The sequence below is a fragment of the Toxotes jaculatrix genome, chromosome 8, assembly GCF_017976425.1.
Source record: "Toxotes jaculatrix isolate fToxJac2 chromosome 8, fToxJac2.pri, whole genome shotgun sequence".
NCBI lineage: Eukaryota > Metazoa > Chordata > Actinopteri > Toxotidae > Toxotes > Toxotes jaculatrix.
This window is the reverse complement of record NC_054401.1, coordinates 19,265,666-19,286,480: the sequence shown is the minus strand read 5'-3', so window position 1 is coordinate 19,286,480 and position 20,815 is coordinate 19,265,666. Positions and strand designations below refer to the sequence as shown.

General features: G+C 41.6%; 1 protein-coding gene across 5 annotated transcripts in view; it reads right to left on the bottom strand.

Annotated features, from left to right (window-relative positions):
• trak1a (trafficking protein, kinesin binding 1a) overlaps positions 1-20,520 on the bottom strand; it is a 34,512-nt gene extending 13,992 nt beyond the window's left edge. For 2 of the 5 annotated variants that reach the window (XM_041043504.1, XM_041043508.1), the window contains exons 1-2: positions 3,434-3,928; positions 54-130 (exon numbers count right to left, since the gene is read on the bottom strand). In XM_041043504.1, coding sequence (XP_040899438.1) covers positions 54-130; positions 3,434-3,656 — 300 coding nt within the window. In that variant the 5' untranslated portion in view covers positions 3,657-3,928. Of the gene's footprint in view, positions 1-53; positions 131-3,433; positions 3,929-8,343; positions 8,468-11,526; positions 11,722-14,858; positions 15,044-20,297 lie in introns of those variants that run through there. The other 3 variants (XM_041043507.1, XM_041043505.1, XM_041043506.1) reach the window with 3 other exon arrangements.
• Positions 20,521-20,815: the final 295 nt, after the last annotated feature.

The window sequence follows — 20,815 nt, the reverse complement described above, 5'->3', positions numbered from 1 at the left end:
TGTAGACCTCAATGTTCTTCTACTTTAACCGATTTTCAGTGACATGATCTCACCTCTTCCAGTAGTCGAGTGACGGCGTCAATGTCGCTGTAGGTCTTCGTCATCTGGCCCACTCTGTCAGCACACAACACTGCACAGACACAGGGAGAAAGAAAAAATAAGAGTCTTTAAGTCTCTGAAATCAGAAAATACTCCAAGAAGGATTACAGTACAGTCAGTGCACGCGATAATAACTCATGATAGTAAACCATGTATTCGATTTGTAACCATATATCTGACACATTTTTGTTCAGACTGTTTTAGAGAGGTGATGATTCAACTTTATGATCATTACAGAGGCTGTGGTGCTGTAGTGCTTTGCTGTATTGCACTCAGGTGTTTCTAATATTTACTACACCCTCAGTGATATAAAGTAGGTGGAGTGAGTCTTAAATCCTGATAACCTAACTCTATATTATATAAGAATTCCATTGTTTGTAACATGCAATGCTGACACATGTTGGATTTCACACTAAGTGATTGACAAACAATGATTCGCTGCTCCCTCTGTTGTCTCCTTCCTTCTCCGCTCTCCTTTAGTTCTAAAGTTATGAATCATACTACAGTATATTCCTAAGAAGTTCACATCCACATGCTACAATCATACACACCCTAATGGACTCACATACAGGTCCACTGTTCATCAACCCACCTAGTTATTCAGAAAAGATAAGTTAATGATCACTGGCACAATGGTCAGTGTGGAGGGCCACACCCCAGAGCTGCTGTAACAAGCTCATGATCATCAACTCCTTCCTTCCTCATACAAATCTCTGACTTTAAATTACTGGGTTATATGTTTTCAGACCACGATGAAAGAACTTTTCACCTCAGATTTCAAAATACAAACATGGTCTCACTGACAGGACTCATCACATGCAACAGTACAGCCCTGCCTGGGGAAAAACACCCATTAGAGAGATTCGCAACAACAACAACAGAACTATTTTCTCTGCTCCTTGGTTTTGCAACATTTTTATTATGATCCTTGGTTCATTGGAAAATTTGTTCCCCAGTTTGTTTTTCTGAAGTCACCGTAGCGCTAGTAAAATGTGTCGGTGGGGAATATATCAGTGTATGGGGATGTTTATTTTTGGACAGTCTTGTGAGTCACCTTTAACACTGTCAGCTGGAGAGAGAGGTTGTGTGATGTTACACTATCTGGGAGGTGTAATGCCCAACATATCTTAATGTGTCATACTGTAACAGGAGGCACAGTGAGATAATGTGTTACATGCCAGTACAACACAGAACAATTTAACTATTTCAGTTTCTGCAGAAATAAAATTTTACTTTCAGAGTCATGATAAAAGCACACACACACAGTGCTGCTAACTCAGAGGCCTCAGAATGCAAAGTGAAGCTGGCCAATGCAAACAACATATTTTCATATCCTCATACAGCACATCACAAGCAATGTATGGCTGCTCAAAACAAAGACGCAAGGCCTCAGCTGGCTATACTTTAGTTAAGGATATTTCCAATCAGGCAGAACGAGCACGCATGTCACTGAGCAGTTTCACAGAGGCGTAAACCAACACTGCCTAACAGCCGCTGATGTGGCTGTGCTTAGGTGGAGTGGTGGCTTGAGCTAAATGCTAACATGCTGCTTTTTATGTATGTAATCAGAGTGAACATAGTTATGTTCACCGTTGTGTGTTAGTGTACTGAGATTTGCTGTCAACTATAAAGCTACGCCACTAGCCTGGCTAAATTATACAGTTTTCATAGTCTAAAGTCTGTGTGTCTGTGATACAGACACACACACACCTGACCATGGGAAGAAAACACCCACACACAACCTTCTCTCCTGGGTGTAGTTGTTAAGGCACAGAGTGTTACTGTGGGAACAATACGGCATGATGATCATCAGAAAACACAAGCGTGAGTACATGTGCACACAAGCAAAAAAAAAAAAAGCATCACTTGTATCAGCTATCTGTCCTATAATGAGATTGTACACTTGATAGCACAAGGTGCAGCCTGTTAACCTGTCGTACTTCCTGTGTGTGTGTGTGTGTGTTTTCTTTCTATTGAAGAACATGCTGGTTTATTTCCATGGTAACACTCCACCCAAGTCAGACAACTAAGGTGAACTAAGGGTCTAATAAAATCACGTCCCTACAAAGAGCTGTAGCACCATGTAGTGTTAAGGTTGAGAGGGAGGCACCGCTGTGGAAACACAGACGGAGTTGACTAGAAATGACAACACTTGTGGGATCCTGGGCAGAGAGCAACTCAACACCAGAGATAAAATTCCACAGATTGTATAGGCTTTGTGTAATCACACTGACTAGAAACACAAAAGGATTTCCTGGTCTTTCATTGATACTAGATGACAGAGTAAGTGGCACATTTCCTTAATGATTTACCTTATTAATCCAAGCAGTCTTAAATGGGTAGTGAAGGAAAAACAAGTGTGACCAGCATTGTACTGTAACCTCATACTGGAAGGTGATCGGGATGTTTTCTTGGTGTTTTGTACTGAGAGCAGGTAACTTTAGACAGATGCTCCCTCTCCTTTGTCAGATGGACAAAGGAGACAAAAATGTTTAAGTTAAATCTTACTTTTACTGGATCCCAGCAAGGTCCCAACAGACGTTATGTAAAAACTGCATACAGGAAACTGCCTCAGGACAGATTTGTGAAGTGGTGACTCTGAAGTTTGAGTTGAAATGTAATTAAAGATTAGCGTGAACCTATTAACAGACTCTCCTGGTTTTCTGTCTGTCTGTGTTGCAGCAGGGGGGCTGAGGGATCCAGGAGTCTGGAGTTACAGACAGTCTAATAATCCTGGCTGCTACTGGGCAAACACCACAACAATCGACTGAGAGGAAAAAGGGGGCCCCTGTTCAGCCTAATCAATTCTCCAAACACGACGGAGCTGTAAAAATGTAACGCAAGTACATATCTTAAGCACAATTTCCTTATTGAACCTGGGGTGATATTCATCGTAACTGCCACTATAAAACATGTTCAGTGCCATCAGTGTCTGTCTTTGTCTTTCACCTGTCTTTCTAACCATGTCTATGAAGAATTCAAGATGTTTTCTCAGTATTTGTGCATTTTTAAACAATTAAAACTGTAGCATGCTGCCATTTAATACACCAGATGGAATAAAGAGCCCAGCCCATGTTTGAACATGTCAAATTAGATGAACCGTACCGTGGTGACACCAGATACAACACTAACATGACGGACTGCACCTGCAGGATAAAGCCACAGCCCACAGGAGACATGATACCCTTCACAGAGGTTACACAGGTATCTAAGTGAATTAAAACTGAGGAATCACGCTACAACAAAGGTCAGATAAACTAAGCGAGCCAGACTAGTGAGCATAACATACACATCAGTGATGAAGCCCTCAGTTACAAAGATGATCAGGCTCTACCTTCACACAGAACTTGTTCTTCTTCATCCATCTCCTCTTCCTCCTTCTGCTCTGTACTTCCATGACAGGGAAGACAGACATACTCCTCTTCCTCCTCTTCCTCTTCCACAACCTCCCCTTCTTCCTCCTGCTCTGTTCTTCCATTACTGGGCAGACAAACATATTCCTCATCCCCCTGGTAGGAGTACTCCAGCTCGTCCTCAGCAGATGTGAGCAGTGCCATAACCCGCTCTGGCACTGTGGCTAAGCAGTAAACCACACAGGCTGCAGATGCAACAGCATGGCTCCTGCTTGCGCTGTGTGCATTTGTGGGTGTGATGTGTTTTAATCTATGAATCAATACCTAAAGTGTGCGTGCCTAGATGTGAAAGTACACATCTATTCAGCTTTTCTTACTTAGAAGAGAGAGTGTGTGTATAGTGCATGTAGTCTGTCTCTCTAAACACTCCATTGTGCATCAAGTAGCATGTAGTGTCTGCTGTATGTGTTTCAAAGTGCGTGTGTATCATTTGTACCCTGTGGTGGCTCCGTGAGATGACCAGATAACTTGCCTGACTCCTCCCCTTCTCCTCTGTGACTGGTCAGTGAATGGCCTACTCTACTTCACCAGATACAGAGGGGGGGGGCCCACATGAATACAGGAAGCAGTCCATCAGCAATTTAAAGATTATAAAACTAGGTTAAAACAGATTTAATACACAGATGAGAGCATTTAAAATAATCTGTCATATTTATCCCTGTAATCCTCAGCTATTCATTCCTTTCTGCCTTTTCTATTTAATGGGTGAAAATGTTTTATGCGGGCATCCACACAAGCAAACTGGAGCTGAGTCAGACACCTGTTTCTCAGGTGAGTCCTCGTGTAACCCCCACCCCCAAGTGAAAATAGCTTGGTACAGTCCGTTCAGCCTCTATGACGACAGGGCAGAACAAACACTACTAGACATGCACCTGTTTCCAGGGTGGGGCCAGATACAGTGAAACTTTTATAAAGGCAGATTCACAGGGTAGCTTAGGGCTGTAAGGGTGGCTAACAGTTAAATGAATAAAGGGAGATTCAAAACTAGATTTAAACCATATAATGGACAAACGTCTATAGAAAGGACTAACTGTCCTTTGCTGATGATAAAAAGGACTAACTCCTTTCTTTAGATGGACTTAAATATATTTGCCTTAGAAAATATTTTCTTAGGTTTGTTAGCAAAGCTGCTTCAGAAATGGCTGAAAACAAATAAGCAGAATATTAAAGAACTGGCTTGTAATCAAGTGATCTGTTTGTAAAATTCACCTTTCTCTCTCTGAGGAAACTATGGATCAAGGCTTTTGTTTAATCTGTTTGAAATACAGAGAAAAAAAATAGCAAACTACTGCTTGAAAACTGGCACAAAAGAATCAGTTACTGTCGAACTTTAACTGCACAAAAGACAGAACTGGGTCAGGTTTAACAGACTGTTGAACTGGGTTTTCTAGAAAATGGACACAAAAGCACGAGACCTCACCAATACTTGTCCCGCCATTGCCAAACTTTAAAAGTATGAATAATTAACACTGTCAAAAACACCATGTCAAGTATTTTTACCCTACAGCATGTTTTCCATGTTTTACTGCTTAGTTACCATTGAATCTAAGACACTTCCTTGTGACTCACTGATCTAAACTGGGTGCTCATCCAACTACATTCTAATAAACTCTTAGACAAAATAGCATGGTATATAGCTCTGTTACTGCTCATTAGAACCAATTAAGATGCCTAAATATCTATATATATTTACTAATTTTTAGTAAATATATATAGATTAAAACTTTCTTTTAATCATAATATACCTTTACAGTTTTCTTCACATTAATAAAGAAAAAGAATAACTGTATGCAGAACGTAAATGTACATGTCACATGTCCGTCTGAGCTGAAATATCAAGACCCGTAAGGCCCGATCCTTCATAAATTCATATCGGCCACATCAAAGCGGTCCAATTTTCTGCTCATTAGTCACTGCTCAAGTGTTTTAATTACTGTAATTGGTCTAGAAAACTGATGCCAGCTCGGTGCTGTCCTGCATGCTTGAGTAAGTCCACTCAATGGTCCTATGGGTGTAATGCTGCAAGAACACAAAAGAATCCTGGACAAACACCCCTCAGTGCTCCTGAGAAGTATTTTCCCACTCCCATTGCTTTTCTGGTCACATTCACCCTTTACACTCCACTTGTTTTTTCCATTTTCCCTCTCGTACAACCTCGTCCCTTTCACCTCACTTGTCTTCAGAGTTTCTATTGACATACTTTGTACGGCAGTTTTTGAAGAAAGTTACTACATTTTAGGTCTTGTTGAAATCAAGAAATCCAGCTAGTTAAAAAGTTGCCTGTTCATAGCTCAAGGCTCCACATCTCTCAACTCGTATCCTTCCAGCCTCTTAGATCTCATACTCAGTGTTTCCTTTGTCACAGCAACTGTAGCAACATTACCAACAAAGCAGCAACAGGGAGCTATTATTTTCCAGTGATGGGTTTGACATGTTTTTAAAGGCAAATGCAAACTCACATCAAAACTTAAATACTGATACAAAAATCCATGTTTTGTCTCCCAGCTTCATTTTGTTTCCTACAACTATTCCTCCACTCTGTCATATCCCCACTGGGAGAATAGTTTGTCCTCTTTCTCTGCCCCAGCCCTCTGTCCCTGTCACCCTTTGTCCGTCCAGCCGTTTGTTTTGAAGTTTTTCAAAAGTGCCAGAGAATATTTGGCAGTCTGCTATTGACAAGAGTGGCTTAGAGCAGCATGAAAATCACTGGGCTAAATATAAGCCAACCTACTTCCACATCCCTCCCTTGCATATCTCAGAATAAAACCAGCTGCTTTCTATTTCTGCCTCTACACTCCACGAGTAGATTTATCAAAGAACCTGCACGTCCCCTCTCATTCGGTTATTTGATCAGTTCAGCATCAAGCACAGTAAAACCAACTGTCAGTGTCTATCAGGAAACATTTGTGTCTAAAAACTCAAATTACCAAAAGACTGGAAATCAAACCAGAGTTAGCTGCCACAGCTAAAGAATATAGCAGACGTCTGAGCTGTACAGCTCACATTGAGGAGGTACTGAGCTGTTATGTAAGCAGCATGCTGTTATGTGTTTCTACAGAGCATCCCTGACACACATACATAATATAATTCACACATAGATCATATTACATAATAACTCATAGATCCTCCATCCTCTAAACCTTCACATAAAAGCAAGGTTAAATGTTTTCATTAAACACTATATGAATCAAATTCACCAGAATGCACCTGTGTTCAGCCCAAGGAAAAGCAATCACTGCAGGTGATAACTGCGTTACAGAGAACATCAAGACATGGACCATAACAAGCTGCTTTAGAAGTGACAGGAAAAACCAAGACCAAGACAAAAGAGGAGAGACAGTGGCATAAAGGTGTACAGGGAGAGAGAGCCAGAGGCAATGGCTTACGGCTGGTAATAAACCAACCACTGCTATAATCTGCTGTTAGTCACACATGTCACATGACCAGGCACCATCAGTCATTGTGTGTGTGTGTGTGTGTGTGTGTGTGTGAATCAATCAGTAGAATCATTACCCGTACAGGTTACAAAAACACGAGTTGTCGTAACAAACTGGGGAACATTACATAAATGCACTGCAGCAAATCCTTAATGGGTGATTTACATTTGCAGCAGTGGTTTTTCTTTTTTTTGATTTTACCAGTCTCCAATCCAAATGAATGTACATTTACATATTAAGATTGCTTGAAAAAAGATTTGCAAATTATTTCTTCAGATTATTATTTCAGATTATTAATTACTTAAGATCATTTCACGGCAACAAACTCAGCTTCCTTTCACGCTGCCACTTTGACAGTCTACCTGCTGTCTCCCTCTCACAGTAGACTGTTTGTGCCACCTGTGACTGTTATGTGTCTCTCCCGGTCAGCTGCTATCCTCATTTTGTTCAGCAGCAGTGATAAACAGGTAACTGGCAGAGACATCCCTCTAGTTCTGATCCAGAACCAACAGAAAGGAACCATGACAAAACCCAGTCCCACTGCATATATTTACACCCACAGATAGTTATTTAAACTACCCCTTGGCTCTTTTCTGGAAGTCACACTGACTCAGCTGCCACAGAGCACTTATTACAACACCTACTGTATCCAGCAGTCACTGCCTGCTGTGGCTACAGCTTTGATGCTGCTGTATTTGTGTTTTCTGTAACATCTGCCTCAGTATTTTCTTGCAGTGTGAATGTCAGTCCACAGGGTCACACTCTCTGGGTTGTCTTTGACAGAAGCAAACAGAAAGAAAACAGTTTAAGCTGATTCCACTAGAGGTTTACGTAAAAGATAACAAATGGAAGTTATGCTTTATTATCAAGAATAATTTTAATCCACTTTTTAAAAAAAACATGTTGTTTAATATTGACCAGTCCACCTTAATCCTACCACTGCCTCTCTTCACTGTAAGCTCAGTGTGTGTCAGCAGAGGACACGTTATAAAACCTCCCCAGTGGTTATCAAACGCTGTTACAGCACATACAGTGTGCGTGTCACCCTCACAGCACTTCTTATATTTGTGAACTTTGATTCTAAAATTTCACAGCTCACTTTCCAGGAAGAACTTTGCACCATTAAACCTGTTTGTTTCTTTATAGCTACATTACATAAAAGCTGAGATCTGGATCTAATGCTCTGTGCAGCAAACAGCCCTCTTGTAGTTTCTTAGGCAGCTCTGGTCTTGTTTTGGTGCTGTCAGTGCATGTTTTTCTGTTAGACTCCCTACTGTATTTCAACATCGTCTCACACATCTACATTCCCACTACACACAAACAACACCGCTCCACTAAGTTTGACTCATCAGTGACATGTCAGAGGATAAAACTGTAGCGGACTGTTGTCTTACCATCAGTGCACTCTTCATAGTACCAGTCCAGTTCATAATAGTCTGCCTTGACAAACCTTTGGCCTCTGTTCTGACCTCGTCTCTTCATCCTCACTGCTCTGTCGCACAACTGTATTGTGTCCAATGTCCCAGCATGCTTAGCTGTAGCATCTCTGGCAAATCCAACGTCCCAGCATGCTTAGAGATAACCAGCTGTAACTGGGGTCTTATTAGTTTCTGATAACGTCCGTTGGTCAGTCAGTCAGTCAGTGCCCAGTTCTGCTATCCCAGCAGGCTTAGCAGTTACCAGCTGGCACACGGTCATTGTTGGTGAGAGTCTGCCCAGGCTCATCATATGTTCTTCCTGTCCCTGTCTCAATGGCAGCAAACTGTCAGTGTGTTACGCTCCATATCTGTGGTGGTGCTGGTATCGTTTCTGCGTGTCACCCCACTAAATCGTTACATGCGTCATCGGTTGTCAACAAGGACTTTTTTTTTTTTTTTGTCACTTTATTGTCCTTTGTCCACCAGGAATTCCTCACTGTTTGAGTAAATCTGCCACGTGGACTCTGTCACTTGTCTCCAGTCTATGGTGTCTCTCTGTCCTTTGTCTTCTTCCTTTTCTGTCCATCAGTTTATCTCAGTCACTCCAAAGCTTCTGCAAATGTGTCAGGTGCTGTCCTCTCGTGCTCACATCCATTTATAGCTTCATGTCAGTTTGTCTTCCTGTGCTCCTGCCAGTCTGTCCTCAGGCCGAGTCTCTCCGAGGTCGTATTATAACCGCTGTTTGGTAACATTCCTTGCTAAGTGACAGCACTACCTCTACACATGGACATGTCTAACAATGACTCAACACAGGGATACACAGAGTGAGCGAGCAGCAGCAGCAGTCACGGGTTTTGCAGCAGAAGTGATGATGATCATGACACAGTGGGGTGGGTGGGCATAGAGGATGCCTACAGCCAATCAGGTGAGAGCAGTATCTCCAGCTTGCTCCCACCCTCCGTTCATGTGTCAGCATCTCCCCCTCCTCTCCTCTACTTTGTCCTTCTGTGTGGTTGCTATAGTAACAGGCTCAGACTCCAAGGCCTGAAGCCAAGCAGCATGTAGAGGCAAGTTAGCAGGAAAAGAGCGTAGCGTTGGCAGAGGTGACGTGGCTAACCCAAAATGAATGAACACAGTGGGTATTCCAGGATTGGTTATTGTCACTGGGGAGTGATGAAACACACACACATGCACAGTGCATGGGAGACAGAGAGCAGGAGTGTCATCATGGCAAAAGCAAAAATGGAACAGTATGGTCCATTTCAGTGCCAACATGAGCAAAATTCAATGTCAGCCTGCATGGAAGTGCTTACAGAGACTGATACTGTATATTATGAAAAGACGAAGTAAGCTCAGTACACTGAAGTGCTCACATGATGGAGCTAACACAAGGACAGAACAACTAGCTAACAGGCTAACTGCACCCTGTCAAACTGATGCTTACAAGGAGGAAAACAGTATGTGTCTCAGATGCAGTGTGACAAAGCTCCTGCTCATAAAGTGACTTACACACATTTATACTAAGAAGCCATAGGAGTCATATAACTGCTCCAGTTACAGCTCACCGTGTGCTATTACTGCATGAAAATACATGTATTATCACTACACTCCTTATATTGTGTAAATAGAATAGAAATATATATTTCAAAATGATTAAATCTAATCTAAATCTAAAAAATTGTGTGCAAGTTTGCAGTTGCGATGAAATTATATTAGTGATAAAAAAAAGTATCTATATTAATGCAGAAATCAAACATTTAAAGGAAATAAAAATCCCACCTGTCTATTTTAAATGACTTTTCATCCAGATCCATTAAAAATTATATTAATGTCACCTTAATGTTATATTTCATATGGTTGACAATGCTTGAATGACAATAGGAATGCCTACCAATCAGACAACTATCTCCTCTATTTACTGAAACCTGTGGGAGAGATGTCATCACAACATGGAGCTGATCCATAGTTGCCCTCTATTGGTCAGTGACCTCCATGTCACTACCTCCGCAAACATGTCGTTCTCTACCAGCAGGTTACACACTTAAATAAGTTAATAAGCAGAGTGGGAAAGCTCCAGGTAAAGATGAACCTTAAAGAGGACAAGTTGTGTTTATGCATAAATAAATATGACCTGTATGATGATTAGTGTGGTTAAGCAGAGAGGGAATGTGTGTAGACCTCAACACAGCTCAAGCTCACACACAACGACACAGCTTTATGGCCAGGATGAAACCAGTATGACCCGTCACTGCTCATTCATCACAGGCCTTGGGGAGTCAGTGCCCGGCCATCTGTTCAATCAATAATGAGGTGCAATGTGCTTCCAGTAGCAATGGGAAAACCAACTGTAAATGACACCGTTGATAATAAAGCACAAAAGCAATATCGAATATTTAGCAAATCACCTCTGAATATCTCATACTGTTTCTTATGTAACATGACCTTGTTGCTGCCTCTTAGCCTGGATGGCTATGATGAGTGTCAAGGCCATGGTGTCCATGTCAGCGTGGGGCATCAAGGTGAAGTTAGAGTTCTTGGTTAAGCCTATTTATAAGATGCTTGATCTATTTTTAGAACCTGTTTTTACCCTGAGTCACTGTTCAAGCAGACATGAATTAGAACTGAATTATTGATGGTGAAAAAAAAAGAAAACACTTTACGCTCCCTTCGTTTGCCATGTGCAGTGTGTGCACATGTTTTATGATGTTTTATGAGAGCCTGTGTGTGTTTATTTGCTTCCAGGTTGCAAAGAGGGCAGCCACAAGGCAGCTCTTAGTTTGACAGAGCAGACACGTGCATAAAAGCTCAACAGAGGACTGAGTGCAAGAGACCAAGACATCCACCAACAGACAGTGAGTGAGAGACCCATCAGGTATGTTTGTTGTGGCAACCATGACCAGCTGTCACACCCACACTGTGGAGGGCAGATGGCCGTCTCTCTCTGTCTCTTTCTCCCTCTCTAATTCCCCCTCACTCAAGGTCAGCACGAATCTTAAATCTCTCACCTCTCAGTCTTAGATCCTCATTGTCACTGTCCAATAACAGTTTCTGAAGGTTAAATCTACAAGTCTAATTTTCTGTCCCTAGTGTGTGACTCACGTTTGGTGTTAAGAGTATTTAACATGGCAATTTCAGGAAAACAGTATATGGTCAACTTACAGAAGTATTTGAGGGTCTCCTCTATCTGTTCAGTAGTCAGGTCGAGGGCAGAGTCAGGGTCCACCAGGGGTGTGTGCAGCCAATCATCTTGGTCGTAGCCGAAGATGGTGTCGGCCCTCAGCTTGTAGACTGGCAGCTGTTCCTCCAATAAGCTGATAATCTCAAGCTCTGGCAAATCAGTACTGTTACACACATCTGTACAGACAGAAAGAGAGACACTGTACAGTATTTGTTCTTTTCTTTGGCAGTAATATTTTCTTTAAAGTTATTAACTATAACTAATAGACAGTGGACATAGGTAATGTTGTCTTCAGCAGGAACAAAGGTTGGTGATGGGCATAATGCCACTGCATCAGTTCTGATAATAGTAATGATATATACTGGACAACCTCTTTTCATTTGATGAGCAAGAAGACATTACAGCAGTTTGTTTGAACTGAAAGTATAGGATGCCCTCTAGTGGTCAACTGAGGAATGAGCCAGTTTCTCATTGCAGCCAATCTGCAGGACTCAAAAATGGAGCCCAGCTGGGGGATAAATGAAATCAGATTCTTTCTTGGGGTGAGGAAGTTCAATGTAACTCCCCTGGTCATTACTCAAAACTCAAAAGACAGTAATGCAACGGCATTCCAAACCAAATTCTCCCTACAAGACCCTACTGTCTGACCAATGTCATATATTCATATGAAAAACAAGGGTAGACGCTTTAGAGGATCAAACAAATGAAAGAACATAGTTACAAACACTCTCAGTTAAGGGAGAAATCTCAGGCACCCTCTTTATGATTGGGCGAAACTGTAAAAGAACTGTCATCATTTCTACATCACTAGTAGTTATCTTCGACACAGCAGCCAAACCGGTCCACAAACTCTGGAAACAAAGTCAACAGCCTTCTGGTTCACACCACTGAGTCAACCAGAGAGACACATTTCTGCGTTGCTGTGGAAAACTAAATAGCCTTACCTAAGCTTTTAGCTATGCGCACTGCTGTTCACACATCAGCTCTGGGTGCTATTAAAAGAGACATGCATTTAGGACTCTAAATGAAATGTTGAATAGAGAAGCTCTGAGACAGACAGGATGAGAATTATCATACAGTAAAGATAATGTCCTTTGTTTCTCTGCCTCCCTTTATTTCTGGTTCTGGGGCTCTCATCTGCTGTCTGTCTCTCTTTCTCCGTCGGTCCGTCTGTGTCTCTCTAACAATGCTGTCTCTCACAGTTTGCTAATCCAGACTGAATGACTGACTGTGCTGAAAAAGGGAAACACACACACACACAGAGCAGCTGGGGAATCATTTAACAAGCACGGCCAGTGAGGTTTCAACACAGGAGTTAAGTATTACACTGTAGTACAGCTCCTACCAAAGCCATTGGAAAACTCTTTTACCATTAAATGTTTTTCCACACTCTTGTTCCACCAAGAGTGGGGTGATGAGTCTTAGGAGATTCTTATTATTGTCTTTTATTATTTATTATTATTTTGGCTAATCATACATCACATTCAATCAGTGCTGTTTTTTGGACCACTGCAATGCCATACCATTACCTTTCAAAATAAATCAGAATGATTATAAAGATGATGAGCCAGGGCTCTTTTTCTTAAAATTCCTTGAAAATGCTTTCAAATTAAACCATATAATATTCAAACAAACCTGACCATGATGAGGTTGTTGATATTGACATTCACAATATTTACCTCCTGTATCGACATGAAATTTGACCTACGCACTCCAGCTCCTAAAATGAGTACTGATAGGACGTGGATGAAGATAATAATAGCACAAACTCTTCGTGCTGTGTGTGCTGACAAAAGGTCAATGGAGACAGAAAAATGTAATTGTGTGTATGTGGTTTGTATTTGGTAAAGAAAAATATCTTTGGTTTTTCAGTTTTAAAATAATCTCTACCTGTCAAATTAATAGAGGCATCCTGCATGAATGTATTCAGCTATCTCAGTTTCATTTAAATGGAAATAGTTTTCATGGTTCTCAAATATGAAAACTGTAGCTAAAAAAGCTGCATACAGTGCAAAACAAGTTAACCAGCACAGTGCAAAGTACAAAGTAAACAGACTGTTGGCAGCAACAGTGTTGTTGACTTATGAATATTTATTTATATGCACTTAAAACACTGTGGATGGTGTTTTCTCTGTTTCTGTTCTCTGTCAGAAACTTTGAGACGATAAGCTATATCATATGGTAGATTTTTTTTTACAGACTGCCAGAAACCAGCACACAAGGTCAACTTTACAAATATCAGGGACAGAGTGACTAATTTTTCACTCTAAACACTGAATTGAAGTATTAAAGAATCACCTGACAGTGGCTCAGTTCAAGTTTTAACTGCTCAGTTTAGACAAAGTTGATACACGACCGAGAAAAGTTCAACCCAATATTCAAATGTAAATATAGACTGTGGTCACAAAGAAGACAAGCTGTGGGGACATGCCAACACTAATAGCAGCTATGCAACAGATGAAGAAAGTTCAAGTTCAAATGTGAGGACAGGCTCCAGTCACACTCAGTCAGTTAGTCTGAGCAATAAACACACAAACCTGTGCAGAGGACACAGAGTTGGTTTATTTAGGTTGACAGAAATATACTGCTAATGACAAATGAGTACACAGAGCCATAGATGCAGTTAGGTCAAACTAAGGCAAAGTAATAAAGTAATAAAGGAAACTTTCAAGAGAGCTGCCTTCCTCCACTTGACCCACACCAGCACAAACTGTATAGTATAACTAAGTGTAGTATCACTACACTGAGACCCTAAATTAGGTCCCATAAGAGAGAAGGGTATACAAGCACATGGGCTGGATTCAAAACAGCCACTCATGGTATTGGTGTCAGGAGGCGGAATCACCTGGATATTACTTTAGAAATGTTACTAAGCAGAAAGGCTGCGGCCCGTTAATCTGCACAAGTGCTGCCAGTGGCCAGGTTAAACAGCCAAGCTGACCTTTCCACAACACATTCACTGCAAACTTTTTGGCTTTAAAAACTATTTCTTTAAGTGTTGGAACAGAGAAAATTCTAAACCCTACAGAGGTTTGGAATTTTATATTTATCAGACACTGAAAAGAAAAAAAAACAAAACAAATATTGAACTTGTAAAGGCAAAAATCCATAAAGGTTCTCTGAACTATGCCAGGCTGAAAAGGGAGGCAACAACTGAGCGACTCACTGACAAACAACACGAGACAAGCAAACAGAGGGAAGATTGAGATGCACAGAGAGAGAACTCTATCCAGATGTTAACCAGACTAGCCATAGACCCAACTAGAGACCAGCCGAAGCTGGCAGAAAACCACGCTGTGCACAGTGTACTCACTCATGGTGCCTGAAGCCCGACAACCACTGACTCTCCTGCCCTCCAATCACATTTTCCACTGGTCCAGGAGAGGGCAAGGTCACAAGAAATAACACAGAGGGAGAGACAGAAAGGGAGATGGGAGGGTGAGAGATAAGAAGAACAAGAGAGAGGGAGCTAAAAGTTTTAGATGATGGCGCTGTGTGCAAGAGACGGAGAAAGAGAGAGAGCAAGGGAGAGGAAAAGAGGGAGGAGTGAAGAGGAGAGGAGAGCTGAGCCAAACTGGTTCGTCATGCCTGACATGCCAATGACGGAATCCACATGGACCGCCCACGCCTGCTCTGTCCCCCCTCTTTCCCACAACAGACCCAGCTGGGCTCTTCCTGTGAGCTGTACTAACTACACAAAGACACACACTCTCTCTCACTCTCTCTCTTCCTATCCTATGTAAACACATAGTGTGGCTCACAGCAGGCCTGAAGCTGTTCTTACTGTTTTACCAGTTCTTCTGTATTAAATTCTTACATGGACACACAGACCTGGTGAAAGATACTATGTGATTAAAGAAGACTTTGCTCCAGTTTTATACTGGAGAGCATATGCAAATATAAAACATTATTCACTGCAGGAGCAACAGGTCAACGGAACAGATTTAACACAGATGCAGCAATAATCAGGGCCTGTACAACACAAGCAAAGCTGCAGCAGAAAAACTGCCAAAAACCCTCTCAGTGTGTTTTCCATGTAATCCTACTGATCCCAGCATCTGGCACTGAATGGCACCTGATAGGAGTAGATTTGTTCCAAAGCTTGTGTGTATAAAAGACTTAGAAGAGGACTAAAAGCTGCATTACTTTGAAAATAAGTTACTCAATTTCCTTTAAACATGAGTGTTTATAGTTCACACACAAAAAGTAGTGCAAAGTAAAGAATCAGTGATCAAAGTGTGTAATTTTAGAAATGCTTACATTAGTTTTTAAGAGCTCTGAGTGGCCTGATGTCTGGTAAAACCAACATATGTGACTGAGGAGAAAAGTAATTCTTATAAAAGTAGTGGTGAATAATAAACAGAGCACAAAAATCAGCAGCACTTCCCAAATTCTGAATGATATTTTTGGTAAAAGGAGCAGGTGCATGTTGCTATCTAGACACTCAGTGCACTCGTATCTGAACTTATATAGAACACCTAACTGGGGCGAACAATGATCCACTTACACTTAGGACAGGTTTTCCTCACTGAAGCCATTCAACCAAATATTGCAATACTTTCATAATGGAGCTCTGCAGCTCAGGCTGGTCCAGAATTAGACTGTGCTACAGTTGAAAGCTGCCGCTGGTCACAGAGGGTACGCAAATGAACTACAGGAGAGTACGTCAACATGGTCAAATGTCACTGGCAGTCCACAAGATCTATGCGAGGAAGGCTGCACCAAGGTGTTCAAATGTCACTAACCCTGTAAATCTATGAGCCCGATATGTGTGGGCAGGTCTTCACCAAGGTGTTAGCTTGTATAAAAAGAATTGCCACCAGTCCAAGACTTGTGCAGAGGGGAAGTGCAGAGCCACAAGTCCAGTTTGACTGCAGATTGTAAATTTCAGCCAAAGAAAACCAGCACAATGTTAAAGACAACTCAACTTTAAACCAGAAAAAAATGAGAATGGGAAATATTCCTAACATTCGCTGATCTAGCTGTTGGCCAATAGATAAGTTAGACCACTTTCATACAACAGAGAGCTACATGGCACAAAAATTTCCTCTTTGGTCAGCTGACATTCAGCCTTACTGAGGCCTGAACTCTGATTTAGTCAGATATCTCGAGTATACTGGCTCATGGACAGGACAGCGTGCCGGGTCAGTTAGCAATAAGAGATCCTGTACATGTGATTTCATGTGATTTCAATGCTTTATGGTCACACAGAAAATGATTATGTGTTGGTTTGGTCAGTCATGAGTCAAAAGGGATGTGGTTTTCAGAGAGATTACCCATATGATCTCATCAGAGAAACTGGTGTAATTAAGAGTAATACAGTTGATGTTTTTTGACATAAAATGTGTAAAAATTTAACACTGTATGAAGCTGACGTTTTTTAAATTCAATTAAAGCTCTTGTTGTGTTGTACACACAGATGCACGAACTGGAAACCATCAAGTAAGAAGGCATGGACATGACAGGACACGTGGCTGTATCAGATAAGTAAACATTCAGCGTCACATGCCAACAACACTCCTTTCATAAGCCTGAGAAATAAACCAGAGTAACCAGGAAACAAGCAAGAGTTGTGTATTCTTTTTGTTTCTTTTACTCCTCTTCTGTTTTAGGGTTCATAGGGAAAAAAACAACTTGGAGAATATCATGCAGCGTAACTGAAAGGCCCTTGCTAAAACCAAACTAATGCAGTTGTTCCAGTCTCAGGTCTTCATGTACAAAAACACTGTGTCCATGGCAACAGTGTAAGTTCTTGTGTGCAGCATACATCTGAAGGACCTCAAGTTCATTTAAACTCCCACAAAATGACTACACTCCTCCAATAAAGTCGACTACACTGGCAGATGGGCTGCTACAGTTCACAGGACTGAATTTCTCAACACAAGCCGAACAGTCTGATGTGACTTTGCTCTGTCTGTGCTGTATGTGATAATGCAAACTGTGAACAAGAACCAAGCTCAGCACAATGGCTGTTTTCGCAGTGATTGAATCAGAGTCAGGCAGCATACTCAGCAGTTTGGATTCTACTCTGTGTGTCCACTTACATAACTTTGCCTGTGTCTCACTCAAGTTCTCTGTCCTCTGTCTCCTCTCTGTCTGCCTGTTTGTTCCCGATCTCTCTTCTCCTCTCCTCACCAAGCATCCCATAATTTCACAGTTACTCAACTCTTTACATCACTGTTGGCTGGTAACCACGGAGAATTAACCTTACGCCCAGGAACTGCCCCATGGCAACGAGCTGCCCCATTCAGCTCTTTGTGTTCATTTATCCTCTAGACTTTGTGAAATTGTACACACAGACACACACACTGTCACACAAACTCTCTCAGTGAGGAAGTATTCAACTAGAGAGACAGACAGAAAGAAGACGACAGTGACAAAGAGAAGGATGAGAGAAAAACTGAAGGAAATGAAGAGATAAGAAAGAACTTAAAGGGTTTACAGTTTATCCAGTTTGAATGGAAAGTTAGGTTTGTTCTATTATTCCTATCCTATACCAGCAGATGGCAGCACTGACCTAACCTCCTCAACTGTCCTGCCCTTGAATGACTTTAGTGTTTAAGACACATGACTAGGACAGATAATACCACAGCACTTCATTTCCACATTTGTTTTTGCAAAATCCAAGTGTTACACTATTGGCCGTTGTGTCAACATGTCATCAATCCGTTTCAGACAAAGACAGACGATGTGTATGTGTTAGTCTCTCTGATAACAGAAGGTTGAAATCAAGGACTGAATGTTTTTGTTTCTTTTTTTAAACTGTGACCACATAAAACCACATAAAAATTTGTCAGAGACCAGAACATTTCCATACAATACTTGACTAAAAACAAAGATTAAAGTATTTGAAATCCCAAGCAATGCTTGTGAACCTGGAATCTAAATATAGTTTCAGCACTGGAGAAAGAGAGAAGTGAACAGTAGCAATGCAATTGTTATTTTTCTCCCAGGTGCTTATTTAGTGATCAGTTTACATTGACAACAACAGGCTCATACATTTTCAAAGTGTTTCAGGAGAACTGGGCATAATATGTTTCTAACAAGCTTTGCAGGACTACTGTCATTGACTGCACTATACTACACTCTATGTGTTCCTTTTAATTTGTCGACTGCCTGCTTGAATCAGCATGGTTTAGCTGCATACATTAAGAGGATGCAATTACTGCAATGATCCAGTGCCCATAAATAAAATCAGTCATACTTTTCCAAAACTATTTGTAGTAAGAAAGCTGCAGCCACCACAGCTGAGTGGTGAAGCCAAAGTGTATTAACATGCAGTTCTGCCTCCAAGACGTCTCTGGGTGTTTGAAGTCAGTAGAATCATGGCATTGTACCAGCTGCAGAAGATGACAAGTACCGTCTCTGTGAGACTGCCATCTGTGCAAACCTTCATTATGCTTGTGTTAAACATCGCTGATGCCCCCCAGCTTGAAGAAAATGAGACAAGAAAATCCTGTCCTGCTCATTCATTTACTCCCCGTTCCTGTCTGTTTTCAGAGAGATGATTGTAAAGGTTGCCAGGCCGTCACACAGGTCTGCAAATGCAACTGCAACAAAAAAGTTGACTAATTCCCCCGGCACGGGTTTCCCCCAGGTTTCCTCCAGTCAGAAGCTCTAAATGGCCTATAGTTGACTGTTCAACTACTGTAGTGAACTGTATCTTAACCCTGTGCCAGACTTTTAGACCTGTAGTTTGTGCCATAGTCTAAATCACTGCTGAAGTGACTCTTTAGTCTGATACTGTACAAGTGCTTGGAAACCCTTATGGCCTTACTGAAGTAGCTTTTGGCCAGGATGCATTCAGCTGCCTTTCCGCTCCTGTGGGCCTGTTCTTTACTGTTTCTCAATGTCCAGACTCCTTATTAGACAGAGGCATAGCACTGTTGCACTTACAAGTTTTCTAGAGAGGTTTTATCACAAGACTCAGAAGGAGACTTGTTACTTAATGTAATGCCCACACAATCTGGTGCTGCAGCCTCAGCTCTGCCCAGACCTCTGGAGACTGATTCTAAAAGATTTGTCTGTCATCAGTTTTTGTTTCCATGTTGGGGAAATCCACACTGCTGAATGATTCAAGCTTCAAGAAAATTAGCATCAGTACTCATTCATCTTTTATGTGACATCACATCAGTTGATTGAAAGTGTCTGGCAGATATTTATGGTCCAAATAGGTTCGTTCAGACTGTAAGAAGAAAGGAGACGAGCCACAGAGCAGCTAACATCTAACCATTGGAGACAAGACATTAGTTTCCCTCTGCTCCTTTGGAGAGGAGGATGAGGGTGGAGAAAAAAAATAAAAATAAGAGAAGGAGAGATGAGTGAAAGAGTTGACAGACACAGTCCACAGGGAGCTCTTCTCTCTTTCACATGCTGGCTTATACACAGGGCTGAGGTCCCCTAGAGCTGCTTTACTGACAGGATGTGACATTAGAAAAGGGTCACAGCGAGGGACAGTTTCTCACAACTTCACATGCCACACTCTCTCTCTCTCACTCACACACACACTCTATCTTCCACAGCCTGTGATATCCCCCCCAGCTTATTCCAAACATTACAAATTGAGGGCTGTTATTGCTGGAAAGGTTTCATTGGGTCAAATTCTGATGTTGAACTTCTTTGATATAGTACTGCAGCAAGACTTAAAGTAGAGCATTTTTGATATTTTGATATTTGATATCTGTGCAACTAGTGCTGATTCAGCACTGCCGTAAGTTTTGTCTACTTATGATTATAATGTATGCAACATTACCAGTAATGGTCTCTGCATCTCTGTAGGTGGCCGTGAACTCCTGGGGTGCAGCCAGCAGACTCGCCTCACTGACATACTCCTCCTCTTCCTCCTCCTCGCTTGCTGATCGGAGCCCTGGGTTATGCAGCTGAGATATGTATATATGGTCTGAAGTCTGTTTAGGGGGCGGGGCAGAGGAGCAGGAACAGGTGAGGGGAGGCGAGGTCTTCGGGTCCAGCTTGGCGCTGAGTGGTTACCGATTTAAGGCAGGACCAGCCATGGACAAACCTGGACTCGCCAAAACAAGAACGGGGCAAACTAGATACTTCTCGAGTGCATTACTGGACTGGAAGTGGACAAAACTGATCAGGGTGTCTCACCAGCACAAGACAGACTTGGATGTACAGAAGTTGGTCAGTGCATACCTATAAGAGAAAAGAGAAAAACAGAATAGGACAGGAGGATGAGAATATTGATTTGCAACCATTTTTAATCACTAATTATAAAAGGCACATATCTAATACAGCATGATCCTGATC